Genomic DNA, 26,285 nt, shown 5'->3' with positions numbered 1-26,285 from the left:
TAACCTAACCTAACCTAACCTAACCTAACCTAACCTAACCTAACCTAACCTAACCTAACCTAACCTAACCTAACCTAACCTAACCTAACCTAACCTAACCTAACCTAACCTAACCTAACCTAACCTAACCTAACCTAACCTAACCTAACCTAACCTAACCTAACCTAACCTAACCTAACCTAACCTAACCTAACCTAACCTAACCTAACCTAACCTAACCTAACCTAACCTAACCTAACCTAACCTAACCTAACCTAACCTAACCTAACCTAACCTAACCTAACCTAACCTAACCTAACCTAACCTAACCTAACCTAACCTAACCTAACCTAACCTAACCTAACCTAACCTAACCTAACCTAACCTAACCTAACCTAACCTAACCTAACCTAACCTAACCTAACCTAACCTAACCTAACCTATCCGAAAGGAAGGTAGTAGTAAGATACGCCGGAACAGAATACCCAAAACAGACAAATAAAGGCTGCATACAGGGTTCGATAGGCGGACCAACCTTCTGGAATCTCCTGCTGGATCCCCTGTTGAAGGAACTCGAAGGGATGGGACACCACGTACAGGCGTTCGCCGATGATGTGGTGATGGTTTTCTCAGGGGATACAGCACAGGGGATTCAAAGAGAGGCAGATGCTGCCCTAGCGCATGTTCGGGCGTGGGGTGTCAGAAACAAACTCAACTTTGCCCCCCACAAAACCCAAGCAATGGTAGTGACAAACAAAATGAAGTATGACTCCCCACGACTGAGCATGGGAGGGGTCAGCATCGGACTCTCCCGCGAGATTAAGATCCTGGGTCTCACAGTGGACGATAAGTTGACTTTTAACACACACGCAACAAATGTCTGTCAAAAGGCTCTTGGAATCTACAAGCAGCTAGCTCGGGCAGCAAAAATCCACTGGGGCCTGGGACCAGAAATAACACGAACAATCTACACGGCAGTAATCGAACCGGTGATTATGTACGCAGCTAGCGCATGGGCACCTGCAACAAATAAAATATGTGTGAGAAAGCAGCTGGATGCGGTGCAGCGAGGATTTGCACAGAAGATAATTAAGGCATACAGAACGGTCTCACTTAACTCAGCCCTTCTGCTTGCAGGGTTGCTTCCACTGGATATTAGAGTCCGAGAAGCAGCCTCACTTTATTGTATAAAGAAAGGCTACGCCCGGCAAGCGGTCGGAGATAGAGAGATTGAGAAATTGATTCCATATGAAAACACGCCTCATCCCGCAAAAATGACAGAATTACAATTTACTTGTGTGGCAGACCGGGCACAACTAGAGGAGCACAACTCAGAAGGCCTCAAAATATATACGGATGGCAGCAAATTAGAAGGCAAGGTCGGAGCAGCAGTCTCAGTATGGAGAAACGGTACGGAGACCAAAACCAAGAAACTAAAGTTAGACCATTTCTGCACTGTCTACCAAGCTGAACTGCTGGCACTTCTGGAGGCAACAACACAGGCCCTCCAAAGCCCGATCCCAAACTGCAGCATATATTGCGACTCAAGATCCGCCCTTGAGACAGTCGTGAATAACGTTTCCCTCCATCCCCTAGCAGTCCAAATAAGAAGCAACCTAAATGATTTAGGAACAATGGGCAAAATAACTGAGTTATTTTGGATCAAAGCCCATGCCGGGTTGGAAGGAAACGAAAGAGCGGACGTCCTCGCCAAGGAAGCTGCCCTCAAATTAAAAACAAAGCCAAATTATGACAGGTGCCCAGTCTCATACGCAAAAAGGCAAATACGATTAGAGTCACTTGAAGAATGGAACCAGCGTTACCATCAAGGCGAGACCGCTTCAACCACGAAAATCTTCTTCCCAGATGCCATAGAGGCAAATCGTATTATTAAGAAAATACAACTGGACCATGTTCTGGTACAGGTGCTGACGGGACATGGCGGGTTCTCCGAATACCTGAACAGGTTCAAGTGTAAGGACAACCCGGCATGTACCTGTGATCCCCAGGTGAGCCAGAGCGTAGTACACATACTAACAGATTGCCCGCGGTACGGAATAAACAAATTAAACACAGAGATAGAACTAGGCATACAAATAAAGACTCAGTACTTACAAGATATTGTCAAAAACGATGCAATTAGACAAAAGTTCTTAGAATATTGTAAAAATATAGCAATTAAGGTAATAAATAGTAACAAGTAGAAATAGGATCACAATAGCATATAATGATTATATACAAATTGTGACCATAACATAGTATTAAGAAAAAGTTAAGCATGTAAAACAGCACAAAATAAGTAAACTCATATGTAAAGAAATGTAGATGTAAAAATGCATGTATACAATGAACTACCAAATAAAGAAAAACCCTGTGTACAACTCCTTTCCCGGTAAATAAAAGAAATACAAGTAGGATAGAGATAGATGGGAATCCCACCCATATAAGTATAAAAGATGAAGAATGAAAGAAAGAACAAGTATGTAGAATAAAAGTACGAGAGGCATAAAAGAGAGAACTGGAATGAAAGAGTACCAAGGAAACAAAAAGACTCCGATCATGTTGGAGGAGCATGAAAAAAAAAAAAAAAAAAAAAAAAAAAAAAAAAAAAAAAAAAAAAAAACCTAACCTAACCTAACCTAACCGAAGGAGGCCGCTTTAGACTCCAAACAAAAACCAGAATATGACCTGTACCCGGTATCCTTTGTCAAGCGGAGCATTCGATTGGATACGCTGGACGAATGGAATAAAAGGTACATAAACAGTGACACAGCGTCGATAACAAAGATATTTTTCCCAAGCGCGGTTGCGGCATACAGGACAGTAAGAAAGCTAAGTATATCGTATGTAAGGACACAAATAATGACGGGGCATGGTGGGTTCTCGGAATACTTAAACCGTTTTAAGTGTAAAGGGAGCCCATCATGCATTTGTGATCCAGAAGCAAAAGAAACTGTCCCACATATATTGCTCGAATGCCCAGCCCATACAAGAGAACGATTCGACCTGGAACAGAGTATTGGACAAAACATGACGCTAACCAATATACAGGAAATTATGCAAAGTCAAGATAAAACAAAGTTTTTAAAATACTGCGAAAAAATTGCCCAAACAGTAATACAAAGAAATAAAACGGTGTAAGTAAAATATGTTTATAAATTATAATAAGTATAATGTAATAAACATATAGAAATAAAAGAGAAAAATAGTAACACGACGTAGTTAAGAACATGTTTTACCGTGAACGTAGACTTAAGGCATAATATAAGAAATAAAATGTAAATATAGAAAAATATAAGAAAACGTAATAAATGTAAACAGAAGCCATCACTTGTAAGCACGATTGGCATCCCTGTCTTTTATTGAAATAAAAAATACCCACGTCATTAAAACCTTAAGGTAGATAGATAGATAACATAGCTGGGCATCCCACCCAGACCAGATGCAAAAGAAGATGTATGAAAGAAAGAATAGTATGAAGAATGAAAGTACGAGCAGTAGAAAATGCGAGAACTAGTATGAATGAGTAGAATAGCAATCAAAGTCTCCGATCATGTTGGAGGACCATGTATAAAAAAAAAAAAAAAAAAAAAAAAAAAAAACCTAACCTAACCTAACCTAACCTAACCTAACCTAACCTAACCTAACCAACCCACCAAAAACCAAACCAAACACTACTCGAATAAATTGATTTTTGGCACAATTTTAGTACTCAACGAGCCCGATTTTTTGATACTATACTTATTTTCATAGTCCTCCTAGTTCCGTAGATATTCAAATTTTTACTTCTTTTCAAAATCTCACTTCTTCAAAAAATCGTAACTCAGTCATCTTTCCACTTTTTAATATTTTTTCCTTTTCTAAAAATCTCTCTTTGTTATTTCTAAATAATTCAATACTAAAAATAATATATTCTCATACAACTTCACATAAAAATATTCAATTTTCTTCACTTTTTATTTGCACCTGCCAAAAAGCTACAGGCAATCTACATTTTTACTAATATCTTTGAACCCACCCAATAGATTTTTCTAGTTTTTATTTCATTAAGTAAAGTAAATTTTATTCATTCATTTTTGTTATATAAGTGAACCTAGTATCTCCTACAGTTTTTTGAATAACTTCGAAGTTAACTTCCGTCGTCTTCTGACCTAACTTTACCACACTTTTTAATAGTTTGTTAAACAAATTTTATTTAAAAATTTTGAAACTTAGTACATATTTAAAGCTCATTAAGCTCTATTTTTGGGTATCATTTCCATCCTCGTATTTTGTTTGGTTACGGAGATATTAAATTTTTAGTGATCCTTAAACTTTCCTAATTTTAAAAAATTCATAACTCACTCATTTTTCAAGTTTTTCATAGTTTTACTTCACATAAAAATTTGTCTTTATTATATCTATAAAATAGTGTTATACAATTAAATAGTTCCTTACATCTTCATAGTTTAATTTAATAATTTCTTCGAAATCTAGCGGTGCCTGCAAAAACCATAATAGCAATCATTCTAAAACTTATTTATCTTCATTTCCACACGGCAGATTTCTCTTGTTTTAAATTCATTTGATAGATCTTTTTGTTTTTAACATTTTCTTTTTATAACCCTTTCTTAAAAACTCTTCGTTGCATTAAAATTAATATTTTTCTTAAAATTTAACCTATTTTGTAATTTTCTTATTTCTCGATATATATAATTACATTAGAAAATGAGTAGCGAAAGTGTAAATAGCCTCAACATGTCAGAGCAGTTTGACAATCTCTTCACCACACCGCCGGGCACACCTGCCCAGCGAGAACGTTCACCGTCGCCTATGCGTGACACTAACATCCATCCGGTGCTTGGATTGCTCGACGAGCTCGCTGGCGATCTTGAGTTCGAATCTAAACAGATACTCGAAAACCTCGAAACTACGACAACCCACCGCAGTATAACTGTTGAGAACAAGAGGCAAATTAAGATCGCCGCCAAAAATATCCCATCTATATTTGCGAGTTATGCAAAGCAGATGCGCGCACAAATCCGGGGCATCTTAACACAAACTCCTACACCTACTGACCGTTCGTCGAAAGGAGTTCAAACAGACCCTAATGTCACACTGCAAGATCAGCCTTCACTGTCGCCGCTGCTGCCGCCGTCGCCGCTGCTGCAGCCGGCGACAAAGAACGGTGGCTCGGCCCAATTGCTTGAGACATCTTATACTACAAATGATTTGATTAATTTTGACTCTCTCGATGTAAATATAAACATACTGACAAGAGAGAAAGAAACGCAAACGAATGTCTTAGCGCCTCGTGATCTCATAGTGGAAATTAAAGATAGCGTTGAGGACTATCTGCGCAAAATTGAGGCGGAAATCCTAAATATTAACAGGAATCTTATTTCCGATCGCTCGCACAAAAGCGTTACGGTCGAGAACAAGAAGAATATACACACTTCGGGAAGAAAAATATCATCCATATCAAGTTATTGGGCCAAAGAGCATATAGAGAAGTGCAGCGGCTTAGCTAATACTACAATCACAACTGATAACGTCACCAATAATAACAATAACCTAACCACTACAACTCGCAAAGATAACCGCACCATCCAAACGCAGACGGACTTCATGCCCGCACAGCAGCTGCTAACATCACCGCCATCGCCACCACCGCTGCGGGTGCCGCTGCCGTTAACACCACCTAATATTGAAACGCTTATGAATAATATAAAAAATGACACAGCCAACCTAATAAAGAAGGAAATTTTGTCTCTCAAGCGTGATATACGTTCGTTGACCGAAAACCCCACTACAGCATCGACTAAAACTACATACGCTACCGTGACGGGTAGGTCCGCAATACAGGCGCCTGCTGCTGTATCTTCGGAACCTATACAGATGACCACGAATCCAGCGATTGTCATCACTTCTAAGAAGGCCGGCGAAGGTGCTGCCGAAACTTTACAGACATGGAGAAAAGTGGTCTCCTTTCGTGATACGGACTTTGCCCCAACCGCTACAAAGTTCATATCGAATGGCAAAGTCCGTATTGAATTTAACACAAAAGAACAGCGTGACATTGCGTTATCTAAGACTAACGACGTCAATGCGGAGGTTGCCGCTGAAGCTTCAAAGTCACTTCGCCCCATGATTACTTTAAAGGGTATATCCGGAGATGTTCCAACAAAGGATCTTGTTGACATTATAATAAGTCAAAATCAACCGCTCAAAAATGTAATTAATGAAAGCAATAAGATTTCACTCCACTATAAAAAAGGCAACAAAAATCCTCGTTTGTATAATGCTGTACTCATGACGACGCCATCCACTTTTAAGGCCTTTATTCAACTAGGTAAAATCAACATAGATCACCAACGGGTGCATGCAGAGGAGCACGTACCTATCTTACATTGTTTTAAGTGCATGCAGTATGGCCATACGCGAAAGCATTGTAAGGCTACCACAACCATCTGTTCACATTGCGCATCGTCTGACCATGAATATAAATCATGCCCGAACCAAAAAGATCACACCAAAACAAAGTGCCACAATTGTGATGCATTTAATAAACAAGTAACTGAGGACCAATACAAGCTAAACACAGCACATAGCGCAACATCAACTTTTTGCCCCCGAATGCGATCTATGTTACAGAGAATAAAATCGCGCATTGATTATCAATCTAATTAATATTTAACATATTAAAATTTCACTCAAATTTAACTTTAATCTTTAACGAATTATATAAGTTTGTAACATTAACTCTTTTGTGGTAATAGCTTATTGACGACAACACTTGTAACTTTAGTGTATCCTATCTGTAAAATATCTTTGTTATTGAAACTACTATTATTATTACACCATTTTGCTTTGCATGAGAACTGTAATATTGAGTGGCTTACGCTGATAAATATTGCAGTTAATTGTTCATCACATATGTAACATATAAACACTAATTTTGTCAAAAGCTTAGAATTAAACTCTCTAATCTCTTGCAAGGGGGCGGTGGCCGAACGGCCACCCGCACTCACTGACTGTTGTGAGGCGGGTGGTCGGTCGGCACTTAGCGCTCCCCCTTAAAACTATCTATGCATCTTTTTCTTTATCACATGAACACTAACTTATCAATTGAAATTACTCGCTTAGTAATATCCAATCTCTTGCAGGGGGACAGTGGCCGGGCGGCCGCCCGCACTCATTGTACTTCGTCATGGGGCGGGCGGTCGGGCGGCAGAACTTGTCCCCCCAAAACTTCATTTTAGGATAGCTGGTCGCCCGTATTTCTAGCGAGGGCCAGTTATCCCAATATTAAAATCAAACAAACCCTCCAGTTACACTCAACACACATCTAATAAAAACACATTACACTCAACATGAAGTGGGGGAGTTTTTAGTGCGTAGGCGGCTGGGCACCATACCCAGCTGAGTCGGACATAACCGTCGGTACGGGCCGGCGGTATACATGAGTATTTTCTCCCTCACCGCAAAAAAAAAAAAAAAAAAAACTAACCTAACCTAACCTTTTTTTTTTTTTTTTTTTTTTTTGTTGAGGAGGGGAAAAATGCAATTACGCATACCACTCGGGTGCGGGGACGGACCCGAGTGGTTATGTGGGACTCCTTGGGCTAATGAGACCCAAGTCTACCCACTAAACAACCCCCCCGTCTGCCGCCATTGTGCTGTAACGGTGGGCTGTAGGAACGCTCGCGCTTTACTTCTACAGCACCACCAGCACCGGTCCGTGTTGGCGGACCATCGCCTCCGGAGGCCCTTGATGGCCTCGTTTCTGTGGACCGTATCAAGTACGGTCACCCTCTCAGGGACCACGTGTTTGGCGGATGACAGGCGTCCCCGTGCCTGTCATCCTGCGGTCAACCTACGGAGGCAGGCGGCGGTCATGTGCGAGCCGTCTGCGTCGAGCACGCTTGCGGCGCCGTTGGTCGGCCATTGGGTCGGACTCTCTGGCGCGTTCCGCCATTTCCTTCTGCTGAAGAACGTCTTCGCAGAAGGTCTTAACCGCTTGCCATGAACCTTCGCTGTCTACCATGGCCTTGACCACGGCCGGCAGCGACAGGTCCGGCCCCACTTTTGCAATCAGGTCGTCTCGCTCCGGCCCCCACACTGGGCACTCCTCCAGTGTGTGTTGTGCGGTGTCGATTGCTGCGCCACATTCGTGGCACTCCTCCGTTGGTTCTCTGCCGGCAATTTTGTGCAGATATCTCCCGAAGCAGCCATGCCCCGAGAGAATCTGCACAAGCCGGAAGGTGAGAGCACCGTGCGGTCGTTCTAGCCACTGGGACATGACCGGTCGGATCGCCGCAATTGTCCGGACTCCCGCACTTGGTCGCTCGAGCCGGTTCACCCACTCTTCAATTGCCTCGCGAGAGAGCTCTTCTCGTTTGGCCTCAATCTCGCGCGGTGCTGGCCAGAAATCCCGGGCCCGCGCCTCCTCGCGCCAGAAGAAAACTGACGCAAGGGCTCTCGCGTCCAAGTCCCATGGCAGGGATCCAGCCAGCACGCATGCAGCTTCGCCGGAAATTGTCCCGTAGCCCCGTATAGATCTTATTGCCATCACCCGTTGCGCTTGGCGCATTTGGGTGACGTTCTTGCCAGTAAGACCGCCGGCCCAGACTGGGGCTCCGTACAGGGCTATGGAGCGTACGACTCCCGAGTACAGACGCCGGCATGAACTTTTCGGCCCCCCTATATTCGGGAGCAGGCGTCCGAGCGCACCAGCCGCACCCAGCAACTTCGGAGTCAGCCGCTCGAAGTGGGCCTGAAAAGACCAACGGCTGTCTAGGGTGATGCCCAAATACCGCATGGTAGGCTTGATGGCAATCTGCACGCCTCCCACGATTATATGAGCCCCGGGCGGAGGCGTCCTCCTGGGCCCGTGAAAGCAGATAGCCTCCGATTTGTTCAAGGCGACCTCTAGACCTAGCCGTCTTATTTTGTCTACTGTATGGGCTACGGCCGCCGTGGCTAGAATAGCGGCTTCTCTGAATGAGGCCCCCCGCGCCGTCACAAGTGTGTCGTCGGCGTAACACACCAGGTCGACCCCGCGCAGAAGTGCTCCCCGTAACACCCAATCATATCCGATGCTCCACAGGAGTGGCCCCAACACTGACCCCTGTGGAACACCGCACACCATTTCCCGACGCCCCCACTCATGCTGCCCGGGGAAGGCAACGAACCGCCGCAGCAGGTAGGCCTTCACTATTCGGCTGAGATGGTGGGGCACTTGGTGGTATAACAGCGCCTCATTTATGCAATCCCAGGGGAGAGTGTTAAAGGCGTTGGCAATGTCTAATGACACTGCCAAGACGACCTCACCCTGGGACACTGCATCCTCCGCCAGTTTCTTTACCCGCAAGATCGCGTGGACTGTTGAGCGACCCCTGCGGAATCCGTACTGGCAATCAGCCAGGTCCGGCCCTTCCGTCATTAAGTGCTTGATAAGACGGTTCGCAATAATCCGCTCAAAGAGCTTGCCCACCTCATCAAGCAACACGATGGGCCGGTAGGCCGACGGTGAATCCGCAGGACGACCTTCTTTCCTCAAGAGTACCAACCGACCAATTTTCCAGGAGTCAGGAAAGCGACCCTGCTCAAGACATGCGCTGAAAAATCGACGTAGCCTTGGCTCAAGGACCTCCATGGCTAAGACCCAGGCTCGACCTGGGATCCCGTCCAATCCGGGTGCTGTGTTTTTGGCCCGTAGTCTCAAAACCGCTGCTCCCAGCTCTCCCTCGGTGACAGGGGGCGCCTGCATTTCTCCTTCCCGCTGCCTCTCTGTTGCCCTAGGTGGAGCCATGGGCGGTGGACATTGCCGAGGTCTGTGCGGAAATAGAGCCGTAACTACGTCGTCCAGTAGCTGAGGTTGAAGACTCTGCGTCAGCGGGGGGGCCCAAGGCCGAAGCTTCTGCCTAACAAGCTTGTACGGCCTCCCCCACGGATCCCTGTTCAGAGTCTCCAGAAACTCCTCTCGTGACCGGTCTATGGCTTGTGCAATGGCGGCTTTTAGTGCCGCTTTGGCCTCCTTATATTTCATGTACAGGGCCACTTCTGTTTCTTCGTCTCTGTACTGTCGACTCCGTTGTCGCGTGTACTGGCGTCTCGTGAGCACGCACTCCTCGCGCAACTGCGCAAGATCTGGAGACCACCAGTACACGGAGCGTCGGGGAGAGAAGGCCTTGACTCGGGGCATGGCCGCGTCGCAGACTTCCGTCATGCAGTTGCGGAACCATTCAGCTTCCGCCTCGACATCAACCAACTCTTCCGGTTCTGTTGTCCATGTTTGTACCATGGCCGCCAACTCTAGGGCTTCTCGGTCGAGTTTTTTCAGTACCCAGCGTGGGTAGTTTTCGACCGGGTCATGCCGTCTTGGGAGAGAGAGCCTAGGGAGTACAGAGACACCGAACCGGATGTAACGGTGATCTGACAGAGTCTCGACATCCACCAGGACCTCCCATCCCTGAACACGGCGTGCCAGTGCGGCGTTCGTAAACGTGATGTCTACAATAGAGCCACCCCCTTGGCGCACGCACGTGTTTGCCGTTCCTTTATTTGCTACTGCCAGGTTGGCGGCAATTGCCCACTCCAAAAGAGTACGTCCCCGTGGATCCGTCACTGGGGATCCCCACGCTGCATGTTTTGCGTTAAAATCGCCAGCCACGATGACCGGGGTGGGATGCAGCCGACCAACAAGAGCACCGACCTCAACAAGAAAGCTCTCAAATTCAGCCAGAGTTTTGTTTGGAGAGAAGTATACTCCGACTACCGCCAAATCCCCACAGACCGCTGCGACGCAGCCGTGACCTTTTATAACGCTCTTGAATGGATTGGAGCCGGCAGCGCTCCGCGTAGCTATGGCCACGGTTCCGTCCAGATCCCCGGCCCAGTCGATTCTGTCGGGGACTTTATAGGGCTCCGCTACTATCGCAATGTTGATCGACCACTGTGCCATGCTCTGGTGGAAGAGGTCCTGGGCCTTGGCATCGTGGTTGAGGTTCCCCTGTAAAAATTCGATGGTTGCCATTTAATCGACGGCCATATTTTGAACCGCCTCCGTCGCGACCTGTTCCATGGCGGGCGACTTGACCGGCTGCGAGGGGGCCTGGGGGCCATCAGCAGCTTTGGTCTTCCTACTTTTTCCGGCAGTTTTGGGCGCAGTGCACGCCTTGCTGCTTATTCTGTGCTCCGACGGCTTGCCGGCTGCCGCACACTCGGCACAGTGTGGCGCGGCAGTGCATTGTGCCGCTTTGTGACCCTCTTTGCCACACTGGAAACAGCTTTCAGATCGGTCCGTTTCCGCCTGACATTGCGCCCTTACATGCCCATTTCTAAAGCACCGGAAGCATCGTAAAGGCCTCTTCTCTAGCAGCTTCACTTGCGCAGAGACCCATCCTACTAGTAGGCGACCCCCAGTCACTATCTTCTTTGCAGCCGCGATGGGACATTGAACCCACACTGTTCCGAGCCCTGAGAAACCCTGGCGTATTTCTCCGGCCTTCACCATGTCAACGGTACATTCTCCAGTTCGTGTCACCGCCGCGACCACCTCTTCTGCGGACACCGACTCGTCCAAGCCAGTGACGCGAATGTCAACGGTTTTAGTTGGCCTAGACACCCGTACTTTCTCCGCGCCAATCTGCTGTTGGATCGCTTCAGCTAGTTTGTCAGCCTTTTCCCCGCTGGATGCTCCAGGGACCTCAAGAATGCACGCTCCGGTAGCCGCTCGCCGGAAGCGCAGTCCCCCAGGGATGTCCATGTCCGTTAGTTGGACCTTGGTCCTAGCCTCCGCAATCACATCTTTGTATGTGACGCCTTTTTTTGCAGCTTCCGGTTGTAGGGTAAGCACGACGGCTGCAGATCGTGGCGCTTTCAGCTTTGCGGCTTTTGCTTTTTCTGTTTGCTGCGGCGGAGCCACACGCTGTGCCGTCTTCCGCTTGTTTCCCTTGCTCGCAACCACATTCCAGCCCTCTTTCATAGTGGCGGGGGCAGGAGGCAGCGAGCGGGGTGTGGGGGACTCCTTTGCTGACTGGTTTGAAGTCCCACCTCCCTTCTTTTTAGCCGTTTTGTTGGCCTTTTTTGTAGCTCCAGGAGCTGGAGCAGACTGTGGCTTTTTGGTGGCATCTATCACTTTTTTCCCACTGGGGCCAGCAGTTGCTCTCGCCGCAGAAGAAGCTGTGGATGTTGCAGCCTGCTTCTTATTGTCTGCTGCCAATGCCGGTCGCAATTGCTTAGCCGGCAGCAGACGACCCTCGGCTTCTAGTCCGTCCAGACGTGCGCTTACAATCGCTCCCACCTGGAGAGCCACTGCACGCGTTAATTCCTCGTCCAAGAGAGCGGGCGTCAGGTCGATCGACGGTTGGCTAATGCGCGACGGCAACTTTTCCTTCGGGACCGGTAGCGTATCCAACGTCATCGTGTCTGGCATGTCTGCGTCCTCGCTTGGTCCGGAGGGCAGAACCTCCCGCACAGGACTCTCCCTCCGCCTCCCTCGCTCTACTTCTGCCTTAAGTTGGGCCAGTTCCCCGCGGAGGCTGGCCATCTCTGCTTGCAGGCGACTATTCGCCGCCTGCAGTTGGCGAGTCTCGTCTGAGATCGAGCGCTCGCTTAAACTATCAAACGCTTTCGCGATAGTTTCTGCCGCCTGTTTAAGGGCCCGCACATAGGTTCCCTTCAGATTCTTTGATGATGAGGCCACGTTCTCGATAATCTTCACGTGGTCCGCCACCAACTTGGAGAGGTCTACCGCAGACTTCTCATTCACGTCTTCACAGACTGAGGGTGACTTGGAAAAACTTTCCCGCAGTCGTCTTGCCACTTTTGCCTGGCTTGCAATGTCCAACTCCGCCTCAATCTCGAGAGCCTCTCGTTTGGCCTCGTTGAGGGCTCTCTTTGCCGCTGCAAGACCAACGTATTGGCCTGTCGTAGGTGGGCGTCCCCTTGAGCGCTTGATCTTTTCCTCTTGACCTTCTGGCTCAGGGGAGCCCAATGCCTCCCAGTCATCTAACAGAGGCTCGTTTGCCCCTCCACTGGCTCTTTTTGCGCTAACACCGGCCCAAAATCTCCGCTTATTGGTCCCTGCAGAGGAGCTCGAGTTCGACCTCGACCTGACCGTTCTCAGAGTGCAGTCTGACTGGTCACTCTCGTCAGCACTTGCGAGCATATCTGCCACGCTTTCCGCCATTTTTTCAGCGCCGCTCTCCTTCAATTTCCGGCTGCGCTTTTCTACCTTTGTGCCCTTTATTTTGGGCTTCCCTTCTACGCTTTTAAATTTGATTTTTAAGTTTTTAGTTTCCATACAGTTCCCACGAGTATGGGGGATATAAGTGGTCCATCCAAGCGGTGCCCCCTGCACCTGGATAAGCCTTAGCGTATCCCGTTAGAGTGTCGGCCGGTACACTAACGGGGGAAGCACTAGCGACTGACTCCACTTCAGCCATGCATCCTCTCGCGGTGCTCCGCCGCTTAGGATTAGGAGTGATTTTTTATTGAGGTTTTCTTCCTCGCAGCCCAGCCGATTAAGGCAAGGCCCCCGGTGCTTGTCCGAAGCCGCAAAACATGACTACGACCCCGACACGAGCAACGGTTGGTCCGGCGTCGACTATATGTCGAATGCTCTTGGCACAGCGCCGCACCCGTCACAACCATTTCTGGAGCGACCCCCCTCATTTTGGACGGCCCAAAGACCACCCAGTCCCCCCAGACCAATAAGTCGACAAAAGTCCTCAAAAGAGGTAAGACCCAAATTTGGCCTGGACAGCCCAAAAAGACCGCCAAACCCATAGCAGCCTTGCCGGCCACCGCCACCTACTTGACCGAAAACGGTCCCTCTAAAGAGGTTTACCCACCCCCCGGACTCATCCACAAGGACCTCTGCTGGACAGAGAACCTGTGGAGAGACCCCCCCCCCCCACGACAGGACATTGGCAGCACCGGTAAGCAATAACTTGAAAAACCAAGAAATTACTTACCGTTGCCCCCGGGGCGCACCGTCCAGGTACCCTTCCCTTACCCCCAGATCACTCGGATCAAGAGGAATGAGAAGGGACCTGGCCCACTTGGAGGTTTCCTGTCCGTAGCGCCCCAACCTAACCTAACCTAACCTAACCTAACCTAACCTAACCTAACCTAACCTAACCTAACCTAACCTAACCTTTTTTTTTTTTTTTTTTTTTTTTTTGGGGGGAAAATGCATTCCGCATACCACCCGGGTGCGGGGGGTGACCCGAGTGGTTATGTGGGACTCCCGTCTAGGCTAATGAGGCCCACGGTATACCCACTAAAAACCCCCCATATACCGCCTCGCCGCCCTATTGGTGGGGTTACAGGAACGCTTGCGTACTCATCCGCGACCCCACCGGCGGCAGCCGCCCACGAGCGGCTCCTTCGCAAATGCCCGAAGGCCCTTCACGCTAGGCGCGCCAGATGGTTCGTCGCGCCTTCCTCCTCCGCCTCCGTTCTGCACTGTAGCGGACCCCCCCGAGCCCACCACAAGGAAGCCACGGGCGCCAGAAAGTTCTCCGGCGCCCGGCGACAGATCAGGTCTATGGTTCTGTCGCAAAACCACAATTCGGCTGCAGAGGAAAGGGAGAACGGCACATCGTAACACCGACACTCCTCTTCCTCTGCAGCCCCACCAACGCCGCTACAGCGGAACGGCACCGCCAAGTTCGCAGGGGATAGGGCGAGTGGCGATCGTAATACCATCACGCGTCTTCCCCTGCGATCCCACCTCGGCCGCCGAGGATAGGGAGAACGGCTCACCGCACCGACACTCCTCTTCCTCGACGGTCCACCTCCAACGCGTCACAAGCGGGCTTAACAAGCCCACTTGGAGCGTCCTCCTCGGGCCAGCCCGACCCTCAAACAGGCCGGCCCTGGTTGCCTCTTCGCTTCACCGTGGGTGACCAAGCCACGGTTACTAAGCCCCTCCACCACGACAAGGTGAGCAACCCGCGGGGGGAACCTAACCTAACCTAACCTAACCTAACCTAACCTAACCTAACCTTTTTTTTTTTTTTTTTTTCGTTGGAAAAATGCTTTATGCATGCCCACACACCCGGGGGAGAAATACGGGTTATGTGGGACTCGGCAAAGGCGCCGCTACCCACTAAAAAACCAACGGTATGCCTGCGCGCCGCCAATTGGGCGTGGCCACGGGTTCTCTTAAGTACGCAACCGTGACCACGCCGGCGCCGCTCGCCACTACCACATGCGGCGGGTCCTTCTCTGGGGGGGGCTAGTGAGGAACTTCTACCCCTGCCTCCTCAGAAGGCGCGTGGGCATACCACGCGCGCCTTCTCTGCGAGGCCTATGTAATGGGCAGCGACGCCCCCGCGCCGCTGCCCAGACCTCGCTAGGTGGGGGGAAGGAGATGGGCATACGCTCTCCTCCGGGCCCCTGCACGCTTGCGTCGGATCGGGTGCGAGGCTGGGTCAGCCTCCCGTTCCCTCTCCGCTGCCTCCTTCTGCGACATTACATCCTCGCAGAAGGAGAGAACCGCTTTCCACGACCTCTCGTCGGCGGTCATAGTCTTAACTATGGCTGGCAAGGAGAGGTCGTCCCCCACCACTGCCACGAGATCACGGCGCTGCCCCGCCCAGGCTGGGCATTCCTCCAGGGTATGCTGCGCCGTGTCCTCGGCGCAGCTGCACTGGTGGCACTCGGCCGTCACCTCCCGTCTTGCGAACCGGTGCAGGTAGCTCCCGAAACAGCCATGACCCGTGAGCACCTGCACCAAACGGAAGGTTAACGAGCCCCGCTCTATCTCCATCCAGTTTTGTAGAACCGGCCGGACCGCCTCGACAGTCCTGTGTCCTTCCTCGCGTCCAGCTAGTTGTTCCTCCCATTGGAGGACGATGGACTGCCGGACGAGGAGCTTCTGCGCCTCTACTTCCCTGGGCGCTGGATGGTACTCCTGCAGCCGGAGGTCTCTGCGCCACTCGTACAAAGACGCTTGGGCCTCCGCCTCCAGATCCCAGGGAGGCGTTCCCGCTAATAAGCAAGCCGCATCGTACGAGATTGTGCGGTACCCGCGTACAACACTGATGGCCATCGCCCTCTGAGCCTTCCTCAGCAGGGCGACATTTCGGGCCGCCAGATTCACCGCCCAGATCGGCGCCCCGTACAGGGCCATCGATCGCACCACCCCCATATACAGACGGCGGCTCGCAACCTCCGGCCCCCCGATGTTGGGCATCAGCCTCTTCAGTGCGGCCGATGCTGCCATTAGTCGGGGGGTCAGGCGGACAAAGTGCTCGCGGAAGCTCCACCGGGAATCAAGGACGAGTCCAAGATATTTCATGTTGGACTCTACCTTGATTCGAGTGCCACCAACGACGATGCTGGATCCTTCAGGTGGCGCCTTTCGGGCAGCGTGGAAGCAGAGCGCCTCGGACTTGTGCAGCGCCACCTCCAGACCCAGCATCGTTATGCGCCTCACCACCTGTGCTACCGTCACGGTGGCGAGGCGTGCTGCTTCCCGGTACGAGGTCCCCCGGGACGTGACTAGCGTGTCATCTGCATAACAAGTCACACTTGACCCCGGGAGAAGCTCCCCCCGCAGCACCCAGTCGTACCCAATGTTCCACAGGAGCGGCCCTAAGACCGAGCCCTGTGGAACACCGCACGATGTCTCCCACCTTGTTAGCCCGCCGGCCCGGACCGGATACTCCACGCACCGCTCCGAAAGGTAGGCCCCGACAATTTGGCACAAATAGGGGGGCACTCTGTGGTGTTTCAGCGCCTCCCTAATGCACGACCACGGCAGGGTGTTAAAGGCATTGGCGATATCCAAGGACACCGCTAGCAGAACCCCACCGTGGTCAACCGCCTCATCCGAGAGGGCTTTGATGCGCGCGACCGCATCTACGGTCGACCTGCCCTCTCGGAATCCAAACTGATGTTCGGACAAGTCAGGTCCCACTCCCCGGAGGTGCTCGACGAGGCGACAGCAGATGATACGCTCGAAGAGCTTGTCAGCCTCGTCGAGCAACACGATCGGACGGTAGGCTGATGGAGAGTCCGCGGGACGCCCATCTTTTTTAAGGAGGACGAGCCGGCCGGTTTTCCAGATGGTCGGAAATCGGCCGGACTGCAGACAGGCGTCCAGTAGCCCGCGGAATCTCTCCCCCAGGGCCCGCAGCGCCAGAGCCAGGACGCGTCCTGGGATCCCATCTGGACCAGGTGCCGTGTTTTTAGCTTTAAGCCTCAGCACGGCTGCATCTAGCTCTGCCTCCGTTACCGGAGGCACCCCGACTTCCGCAACCTCGTACCCTACGAGCTGATGAGGAGGTGCCATTGCTGGGGGCTGGTGTTCCGGTCTGTTCGGGAACAAGTTGGAAACAACCACCTCCAGCAGTCGAGGCTCGAGACTCTCCGTCAAGGGGGGGGCCCAGGGGCGCAGTTTGCCCCTGACCGCCTTGTACGGCCTCCCCCATGGATCTCGGTTTAGCGTCTCGAGAAGCTCCGCTCTGGCGCTCGCTTTCGCCTCGCAGATGGAGAGCTGCAACGCCTTGACTGCCTCTCTGTAGGCGTTGTACAGCCGCGTCTCTTCTTCAACGTCTCGGGTCTGCCTTCGTCGGCGGGACCGTGTGTACTGGCGTCTCGCCCTGTTGGAGCGGGATCGAAGTTCTTCGATTTCTCGAGACCACCAGTACACTTGACGCTTCGGAGGCCGTGGCTTGGCTCGTGACATGCCTGCGTCACAAATTTGTGACATAGCTTCACGAAACCAGGCTGCCTCTTCCTCGACCTCCACAGGCCCAGGAGAAGTTGACCAGGCCTGTACGAGGGACGCTATTTCTACCGCTTCGCGATCTAGGCTGGTCAGTGCCCAGCGAGGGGAAGGAGTCGCAGCACGGCCATTCGGACGACGATCTGGGTCTGTAGTGTCTCCGGAGGACGTGGAGACATCAAACCGGATGTACAAATGGTCTGATAGTGTCTCCACCGTCTCTAGCACTCTCCAGTCACGGACACGGGTCGCAAGTGCCGGGGTCGCGAACGTAACGTCCACTATGGACTCCCCCTGCCAGCGCACGCAGGTACTGGCCGACCCTCGATTCAGAACCGACATGCCGGTCATCGTCGCCCACTCCTCTAACAGATCTCCACGAATATCTGTTGCGGGACAGCCCCAAGACCTGGATTTGGCATTTAAATCACCCGCGACAACTACCTGGCGCGGTTGGGTCTGGCCGACGAGAGCCGCTAGCTGGCCGAGGAAGGCTTCAAACTCGGAGACTCTTCGGTTGGGGGAGAAATATACCCCAATCAGGGTGATTTCGCCCCAGAGGACAGCCACATAGCCTTGACCTCTCGACAAGGTGGAAGGGGGCGGTATGCCCGCTGCCCCTGCCTTTGTTATAATGGCCACTAAGCCGTTCAGGTCCGCAGCCCAGTTGTGGCTGGGAGGGACATAGTACGGCTCGGCGACCACGGCGACATCTATCGACCATTGCGCCATGGACTGCAGGAGGAGATCTTGAGCCCCGGCGCAGTGGTTTATGTTCGCCTGGAGGACCCGATTAACTGACGTCGTCATTTTGACGCATTGTTAATCGGGCCCTCTTGTGCAGCCGGAGGCTTTGATGCTCCAGGGGTGACTGGTTGGCCGGCCACCTTCCGGGACGCGCGTTTCGGGGCTTTAGCCCCCGTTGTGCAGGTACTGCTGCCGGCACTGTGGTCGGCAGGTTTGTCCGCTGCAGCGCACAGAGTGCAGTGGGGCGCGGCGGTGCAGTCCCTGGCCCGGTGACCGGATTGACCGCAGCGGTAACATTGGTCGCTGCGGTCGATTTCTGAGGTGCACCCCTTCCTAACATGGCCAGGCACCAGGCAGCGGTAGCACCTCAGGGGTCGGGACTCCAGCAGCTGCACGTTTGCCGAAGCCCAGCCGACGAGGAGTCGCCCCTCAGCCACTTTCTTGGCGGCTGCTACGGGGCAGCGAACCCACGCTGTACCCAGGCCTGTTGGTGTTCGGGAGATCCGGCCAACATTCACTGCCTCTAGGGCACACCCTCCAGCTTTCGCCACGGCAGCGGCGAGCTCTTCTTCTGCGACCGAGTCATCCAGGCCGGAAATGCGCATCTCCGCGCATTTGACCGGCCTAGCGATACGGACGTCGGCCTCATTAAGCGTCTCCCTCAGCTTGGCAGCAAGGGAGTCTGCTTTGTCGCCACTGGTGGTGACTGGGCCCGGGATCTCCAAGATTGCCGCCCCTGTCACTGCCCTACGGAACCTCAGACCGGTGATACCGAGCCCGTCTAGGGAGATTTTGGACTTGGCCTCCGTAATCACCGTTCCGTAGGTGACGCCTCTCTCTTCTGCTCCCATCTGCAGGGTGAGGACTACGGCCGCAGAACGCGGGGCGCGCAGTGTCACCTTGGCCTTCCTGCGACCCTTCCCTTCTTGCGCTTTCCGCGGTGCCGCCGGCTGTTGTGGCTTCGCAGTCGTCGCCGCTCCAGCGGAAGTCTTCTTTTTGTTTTTACCCCGCTTGACCACAGTCGTCCAACCCTCTTCAGAGGCTGGCACTGGTGTCTGCAGCCGAGGCTGCTGGACTTGGGAAGCGGGACCAGGAACACTCGTAGGAGGCTTTTTGGGCCCCTCCTTCTTTTTCTTCTTCTTCGCGGCCCGCTTCGCACCCGATGGGTTGGTAGGAGCTGGGGTGCGACCGGGGGGAGAGCTTCCTGCTTTGGAAGGTGTGGGAGCAGTCGACGCCTGGGTAGGTTCCTGTGGGAGCAGTCTCTCCTCCAAGGCGCTTAACCTTGCACCCATCATGGCACTCACCTTGGCAACGATGTTGCGCTCCAAGTCGCCTTGCTCCCGAGCAGGTGGTGTCGCCGTCTCTTGGCGCGTCCCTTCGAGGCGCTGCCCAAGGCCAGCACGCAGGTCGCCCATCTCCTTACGGAGCTCGGCCATTTCCGCCTTTAGGCGAGCGTTTTCGGCGGCGAGCCTCCTCGTCTCATCGGAGACAGTCCGGCCCCTCAACTCGCCGACTGCTTCCCGGATCGCAGCCATAGCCTCCTTCAGGATACGCTGGTACGTGCCCTTTAGGTTTTTGGACTTGGTGGCCACGTCCTTAATAAGCCCCAGACTATCATGTACCTGCTGGTTCAGGGCCAGGGCTGTGCGGTCTTCATCGTCTGACCCACTTGTCGTCCCGAATGATTCCGGATGGCGGGCAAGCCGTCTTAATGTCAATTTTTTGGACGCGGCCCTCAGGTCCTCTTCGGCCTGCCGCTCGAGCTCCTGTTGCTTCAGCTCCAGGAGCTCAGCCTTCTCCTTGGTCAGCCCTGCATAGCGTGCCGTGGTTGGTCGGCGGCCTCTTCCTCGCTTGGAAGGTCCCGAGGCGGACTTTCCTCGCTCCGCGAGATCGGAAGCCTCGCCGCTCGGCGATGCTCCTGTGTCACTGCCGCTGCTTCGCTGCCTCTTCCGTCCCTCGGACAATTGGGCAGTTATCGAAGCGTCGGATTCGGCGTTTTCCCCATCGGTTGGCATCGGAGAGAAAAATGCTCCGTGCCCAGGGAGGTCATCCGCATCTATTGTCCTGGGGGAGAAGAACTCCTCCCTGCCAAGACAGGGGACCCTTTCTGTAATGCGTTCCAGTCGCACTACGGCTTTACGTCTCTCACTAAGCACTCTAGCTGGTTCGGGTGGAGAGCGTGCAGAGTCCACCGCCGTCCCCGGAGGCACGTCTTCAACATGGCGCACAAGGCGCCCCTGGGCATCCCGAAGTGACCGGAACCCATCTTTGGGGGGCCTGGTGGAAGCTTCCGCCTCTGCCGGACCACCATCCTCCCCATCACCCCCTCCTTGCAGCCTCAAAACCAAATTACTCTGCAAATCGGTGTCCATGAAGTATTTGCCAGTGTCGTCGTTTTGGAATCTAGAGTGGTTTGCCCCCCCAGAATACGGAAGGCGGCATGGCGCCACAGCACGGGCGCTTGCCCGTCCTGTGGCGACATGGAGGATTGGAACCTCCTGGGGTAGTTCTCCATTTTCGTTTCCACTCATTTTTGGTTTGCTATTTTTAAGGAGGTATGCCCCTCCCTGACGCTTGTGACTGGACTCCCTCCAGCCACGCATCCCGTCGGCACGTCAGACACACCTTGGGATTGGGGTGATTTTTATAGTGGTTTTCTTCCACGTGATTTCCCTCTCAGTGAGCGGAATCCCCGGCCCACTCAGTGTGGGTTACGGGTTGCCCGACGATGGCCAAGGCCAACGTCCGTCTGCAGACTCCGAGACGGATCCGCCGCGCTTAGTAGCCGAAGCCACTCCCACTCCTCCCCCGGCCAGAGGGAATTCCTAATGGGTCCCATCAGCGTCCCAACAGGGACCTTGCGGCTCACACTGTGCCCTCTGCTACTCAGAGGGACACGTGGAGCCACCCGCCATTTATCTCGGTAGTCTGGCCCTTCATCCCCGGCCTGTCCGATATGGGAAGCCCTATTCGGCATAGCCCTGGGGAACACTGGCATAGCTACGCAGCCACTCCTCAGGGTATCAACCAAGGCAAGAACTGCTCCGCGGGCGAAGATCCGGAATATGTCCCCCGCAGCCGCCATTGGAGGCCAACAGCCCCCCCAGACGCGCAACAGATACGCGCGGCATCCGACGCGTGAGCCTCCCGATCCGCTAACACCGCCGACCCGCCCGGAGAGATGGATCTGCAATTGGGTTTCACAGAAGCCCAATGCACAATCCTTCCAGACAGCTAGGCAATGTCAGAAGAGCAGAAGGCTCCCCAAACTGGCTACCACACACATCCATGACGCGTCAGGGGCCCATCCAGTCCCCTCCAGCGCCTACGGGGGGAGAGCCCCCGGACTCTCGCGCGCAAAACAGTGACCCGATTGACACCACATAACATTCTCATCTGCTCATCCACTGCGCCGTCTGCTTATTCAGAGGGACGCGTGGAGAGCCATTCTCGGGCAGAAAGCCCCCCCAATTCCCCCCCGGTGTTTGGTTCGCGGGACTACGTCCTACCCCGGCTCGATGACGAGACGGGGCTTACCCCTATCCACCACCTGGGGACGCGCCACGTCGGGGTTCACCTCCCCGCCCACTCGGACACCCGAGCAGGTCCGTGGAACCTAACCTAACCTAACCTAACCTAACCTAACCTAACCTAACCTAACCTAACCAACCCTTTTAAAAGTGACCAAATACTACCCGAATTAATTGATTTTTGGCACAATTTTAGTACTCATTGAGCCCGATTTTTTGATACCCCACTTATTTTTATAGTCCCTCTAGTTCCGTAAATATTCAAATTTATCCTTCTTTTCAAAATCTCACTCTTTCAAAAATTCATAACTCGGCCATCTTTCCACTTTTTAACATTTTTTCTACTCCTAAAAATCGTTTTTCATCTTTCCTAAATAATTTTATCCTAAAAGTAGTCTATTCTCATACAACATCACATAGAAATATCCAACTTTCTTCACTTTTTAATTGCACCTGCCAAAAACCTACAGGCAATCTACATTTATATTAATATTTCTGAATCCACCCAATAGATATTTCAAATTTATATTTCATTAAGTAAAGTTAATTTTTGTCGTCTATTTTTGTACTATAAACAACTTTGTATCTCTTATAGTTTTTCTAATAACTTCTAAGTTCACTTCCGTCGTCTTCTGACCTAACTTTTTCACACTTTCCAATTGTTTGTTCAACGAAACTCATCTTAAAATTCTGAAACTCAATACACTTTTAAAGCTTACTAAGCCCTATTTTTTGGTACTACTCTTATCTCCTGAGCCCTTCTGGTTACGGAGATATTAAATTTTTAGTGTTTTTCAAATTTCTCAAATTTTCAAAAATTCAATTCTCAGCCGTTTTTCATTTTTTTTATAATTTTCTTTCTTTATAAAATTGCGCTTTGGTATTTCATTAAAACAGTTTAATAATAAATAGTAGCTTCTATACCACTTTATAGTTTTATTTCATAATTTCTTGGTTATTTTACGGTGCCTGCAGGAATTATAGCGGCAATCCACTTTAAATACATTTTTCTTTATTTCTACCTGGTAGATTTCTCTTTTTATTATTTTATGTGATAGATCTTTTTGTTTTTCAATTTCGTTTCTATACACTTTTCTCGTAAACTCTTTGCTGTCCTTTAAAATCAACCCTTCACCTAATATTATAATTTAATCATAATTTCTTTATTTTTTTGCCATTCATTGCTCTTAAAATCAGAAATTAGCATCGTAGGTAGTAGTTAATTTGTGCATTTTATATTATAAGTTTTATAGCGATTACTTGCGTACTTTAGAAAATATTAATAAATGAAAATGGTTCCCCGTTCACCAGTTAAAAACCGCCTGCGCTCTGCTAGACCAGAGCACCACAATGATGAGCAGGAACATCAGCAGGATGCTCACCAGGGGCAGCCGCTGGCCTCTCAGAACCAGCAGCAGGCTCCTCAGGAGCAATCGGAGACTCAGCCTGAACACATCGATGAGCAAGAACCCGCTGTAGGGAATACAAGCGAAGTAAGTCTCATTGATATGGACCTGCCAAAGCTGAATACTCACGTTATGGACGCGACATTCACGCTTGGACATGCAGTAGCGACAGCGACAGAAACAAACAAAAAGCTCACCAGCACTCATAGGCCCGCGGTCGCTTTTAACATCGACAGCTCCGGCGATATGGAGCCACTTCAACTCAGCCAAGAAACACCGGTAAGTTTAAATAAAGAAACCACGACACCGAAAGATCGGTCTGACCGCAGCCAGAACGATGTGTTTGCTTATCTGCGAGACATACAGACCAAACCGCAGCAGCAGGAGCGGCTGCAATCGCAACTACAATCGCAGCCGCTGCCACAGTCGCAGCTTCAGACGCAATCGCAGCATCAGACGCAATCGCAAAACCCGGCACAGACCACCAAAGCTAAAGTAAAGACCTCTAAAAAACTTAAGCCTGAAGACGTGGTTGAAATCGGTGCATATGCATCCGATATCACCGACATTGACTCGTTTTTCTCCGTAGTTGGTCATTTAGCCAAATTTACTGAAAAGGCGGTTAACGAGGAGAAAAGCGTCAATAGAGCCAACAAGGACGCTATCACCAGAGCATCCTTTGAAATAATAAAGGCCCTAGATAAAGGTCGACACATCCTGAAATACGATGTGCAACCCTCAAAAAAAATTAGAGAAATCAGGCAGGTGCTCGAGGAGGCCAGAAGTCCTCCACCCGCACGGACTCAGTTTAGAATGTCAGATAGTCACACAACAATATCGCCCATAAGTGCAGAAATCAGTGAAGGGCTGAACAAGACATGCATGACTGGAGTTACAGAGTCCCTGACCGGCATTTCACAAAGACTTTGTGAGCTGCCGAAAAGAACAGAAATGGCCCAACTCATCAAAGACACCGTTCAACAAGAACTTGGAGAGATAAAAACAATTTTACATAATCTCCGCAAACACGAACACACAGACAGAAGTCGTACTTCAAGTCAGAAGCAATGCCCCGTCACATCCAATTTTAATGATGAGATTATGGTAGAGGATGGAGAGGGAGATTTCACTCCGGTCCTCTCAAAGAAAGATAGGAGGAGGCGCGCGCAGGGGCTACGTACGGAAACTGCACCTGGGCCAATTGACTCTACCACCCGGGCGAGATACACCGTAATGATAGAGTCAATTGATCCCAGACATAACGGAGAGGAAATAGTAAAGGAGATAAAAAATAAGGTTGATGTTGTGGAGATGGGCATAGAAGTTAACAATGTTCGTGTCACTAAACAACAGAAAGTTGCCGTAATATGCAACTCAGAAAAGGACCGCGCAAAGTACGCCAAAGCTGTGAAAACGCACACCGAGAGACTCACAGTGACTATTCCACAACTGCGTAAACCCCTGCTACGACTCATAGGTGTTACACCTGATGTAACAAATGAGAAAGTGGCAGAGGCCGTAGTGAAACAAAATGAGAGTCTGATAGGTAATATCCCACAGGTAGAACGGCAGGTCAGAGTTGTTCGACGAAATAGGGGTAGAACCACCGCGACCAATAATTTGGTCATCGAAGTTAGCCCCTCAATGTGGGCCACTCTCAAAGACCGTAAGATCCGAATTGGGTACCAGATTATACCGGTGTATGATCACTCACCCATTGTACAATGTTTCCGATGCCAGGAGTACGGCCACAGGGCACCAAACTGCCTAAACAAAAACGTCTGCGGCTACTGCACTCTAGATCATGACACACGCAGTTGTCCACAAAGGCCGAACGCATCACCCTGCTGCGCCAACTGTAAAAAACAGGGCGTAGTACACGATCATCCAGCGTATAGCACTGACTGCCCAGAATGGCAGAAGTGGGACCGGATAGCTCGGCTATCGGTCCAGTATTGCTAAGGGCAGCCAGATGCAACATCAAAGATTAAATAATTCACAGAATGACACTGGACGACCTAATATGCTCCGTGGTTTTAATACACCTAGACTTGCATGTGATAATAACACCCTTTCTGTTGTGCAAGCAAACTTAGCCCGTAATCAGCATGCTTCTGAGGAAATAGTACGATGCGCATTAGAGGACAAATACGACATAATTTTTATCACTGAACCATACGTTGGTAGAGGCACTAAAATGAAACCAGTAACTGATTATGACCTATTTCAACAATCCGACATGACAAGCACCAATCCAACCAAGGCATGTATTGCAGTAAAACGTAAACTGGGTACATGCCTTGCAATGACGCAGCATATAACCACAAACTTAGTCACCATACAGTTATGCCTGAGGAACAACCAAAAAATATATCTAACATCTGTATATGTAGAGCCTAAAGAAGATCCCTTACATACATTGAAGAATTTGGAAAACATCATTCAACTTTATAAAAACCAAATGCATATTGTCTGTGGTGACTTTAATGGGTGGCACACATCATGGGGCTCAGTGAAGAACAATGACAGAGGCAGGCTTATTTATGACATTGCTCTAAATAACGACTTTGTTACATGCAACTTCGGCGCAGAACCGACTTTTGAAGCAACAACACATAGCAGAATAAGAACATCAGTGATCGATCTAACTCTGGTTTCTGCAACTTTCGCAGATAAAATTGAAGAATGGAAAGTTAACCATGCTATCACACCCTCCTCAGATCACCATGCCATCCAATTTAAAATAAATCTTAACAGTAATAAGGTCAAAAAGAAAACATCTACAACCACTTTTAAATATAACACTAGTCAGGCCGATTGGAATGAATTCGAAACCATCTTAAAAGAAAATATAACTACATCTGGCTATGACACTACTGACATTGATAACTTAAACCC

General features: G+C 50.6%; 1 protein-coding gene across 1 annotated transcript; it reads left to right on the top strand.

Moving 5' to 3' along the window:
• Positions 1-560: 560 nt before the first annotated feature.
• Positions 561-3,013, top strand: LOC134801375 (uncharacterized). The gene is made up of 2 exons (XM_063773915.1): positions 561-1,988; positions 2,921-3,013. The coding sequence occupies exons 1-2, from the start codon at positions 561-563 to the stop codon at positions 3,011-3,013; spliced, it is 1,521 nt and encodes a 506-aa protein (XP_063629985.1).
• The last annotated feature ends 23,272 nt before the right edge of the window (positions 3,014-26,285 follow it).

The sequence above is a fragment of the Cydia splendana genome, chromosome 21 (assembly GCF_910591565.1).
Source record: "Cydia splendana chromosome 21, ilCydSple1.2, whole genome shotgun sequence".
NCBI lineage: Eukaryota > Metazoa > Arthropoda > Insecta > Lepidoptera > Tortricidae > Cydia > Cydia splendana.
The sequence above is the reverse complement of the archived record's forward strand: the minus strand, read 5'-3'. Positions and strand labels throughout refer to the sequence as shown.

Bases quoted from the DNA above. Each gene is read 5' to 3' on its own strand.
- LOC134801375 (XM_063773915.1), top strand. From the start codon at position 561: ATGGGACACCACGTACAGGCGTTCGCCGATGATGTGGTGATGGTTTTC. The intron at 1,989-2,920 runs GTGAGCCAGAGC...TTTGTGATCCAG, and splicing joins CATGTACCTGTGATCCCCAG to AAGCAAAAGAAACTGTCCCA.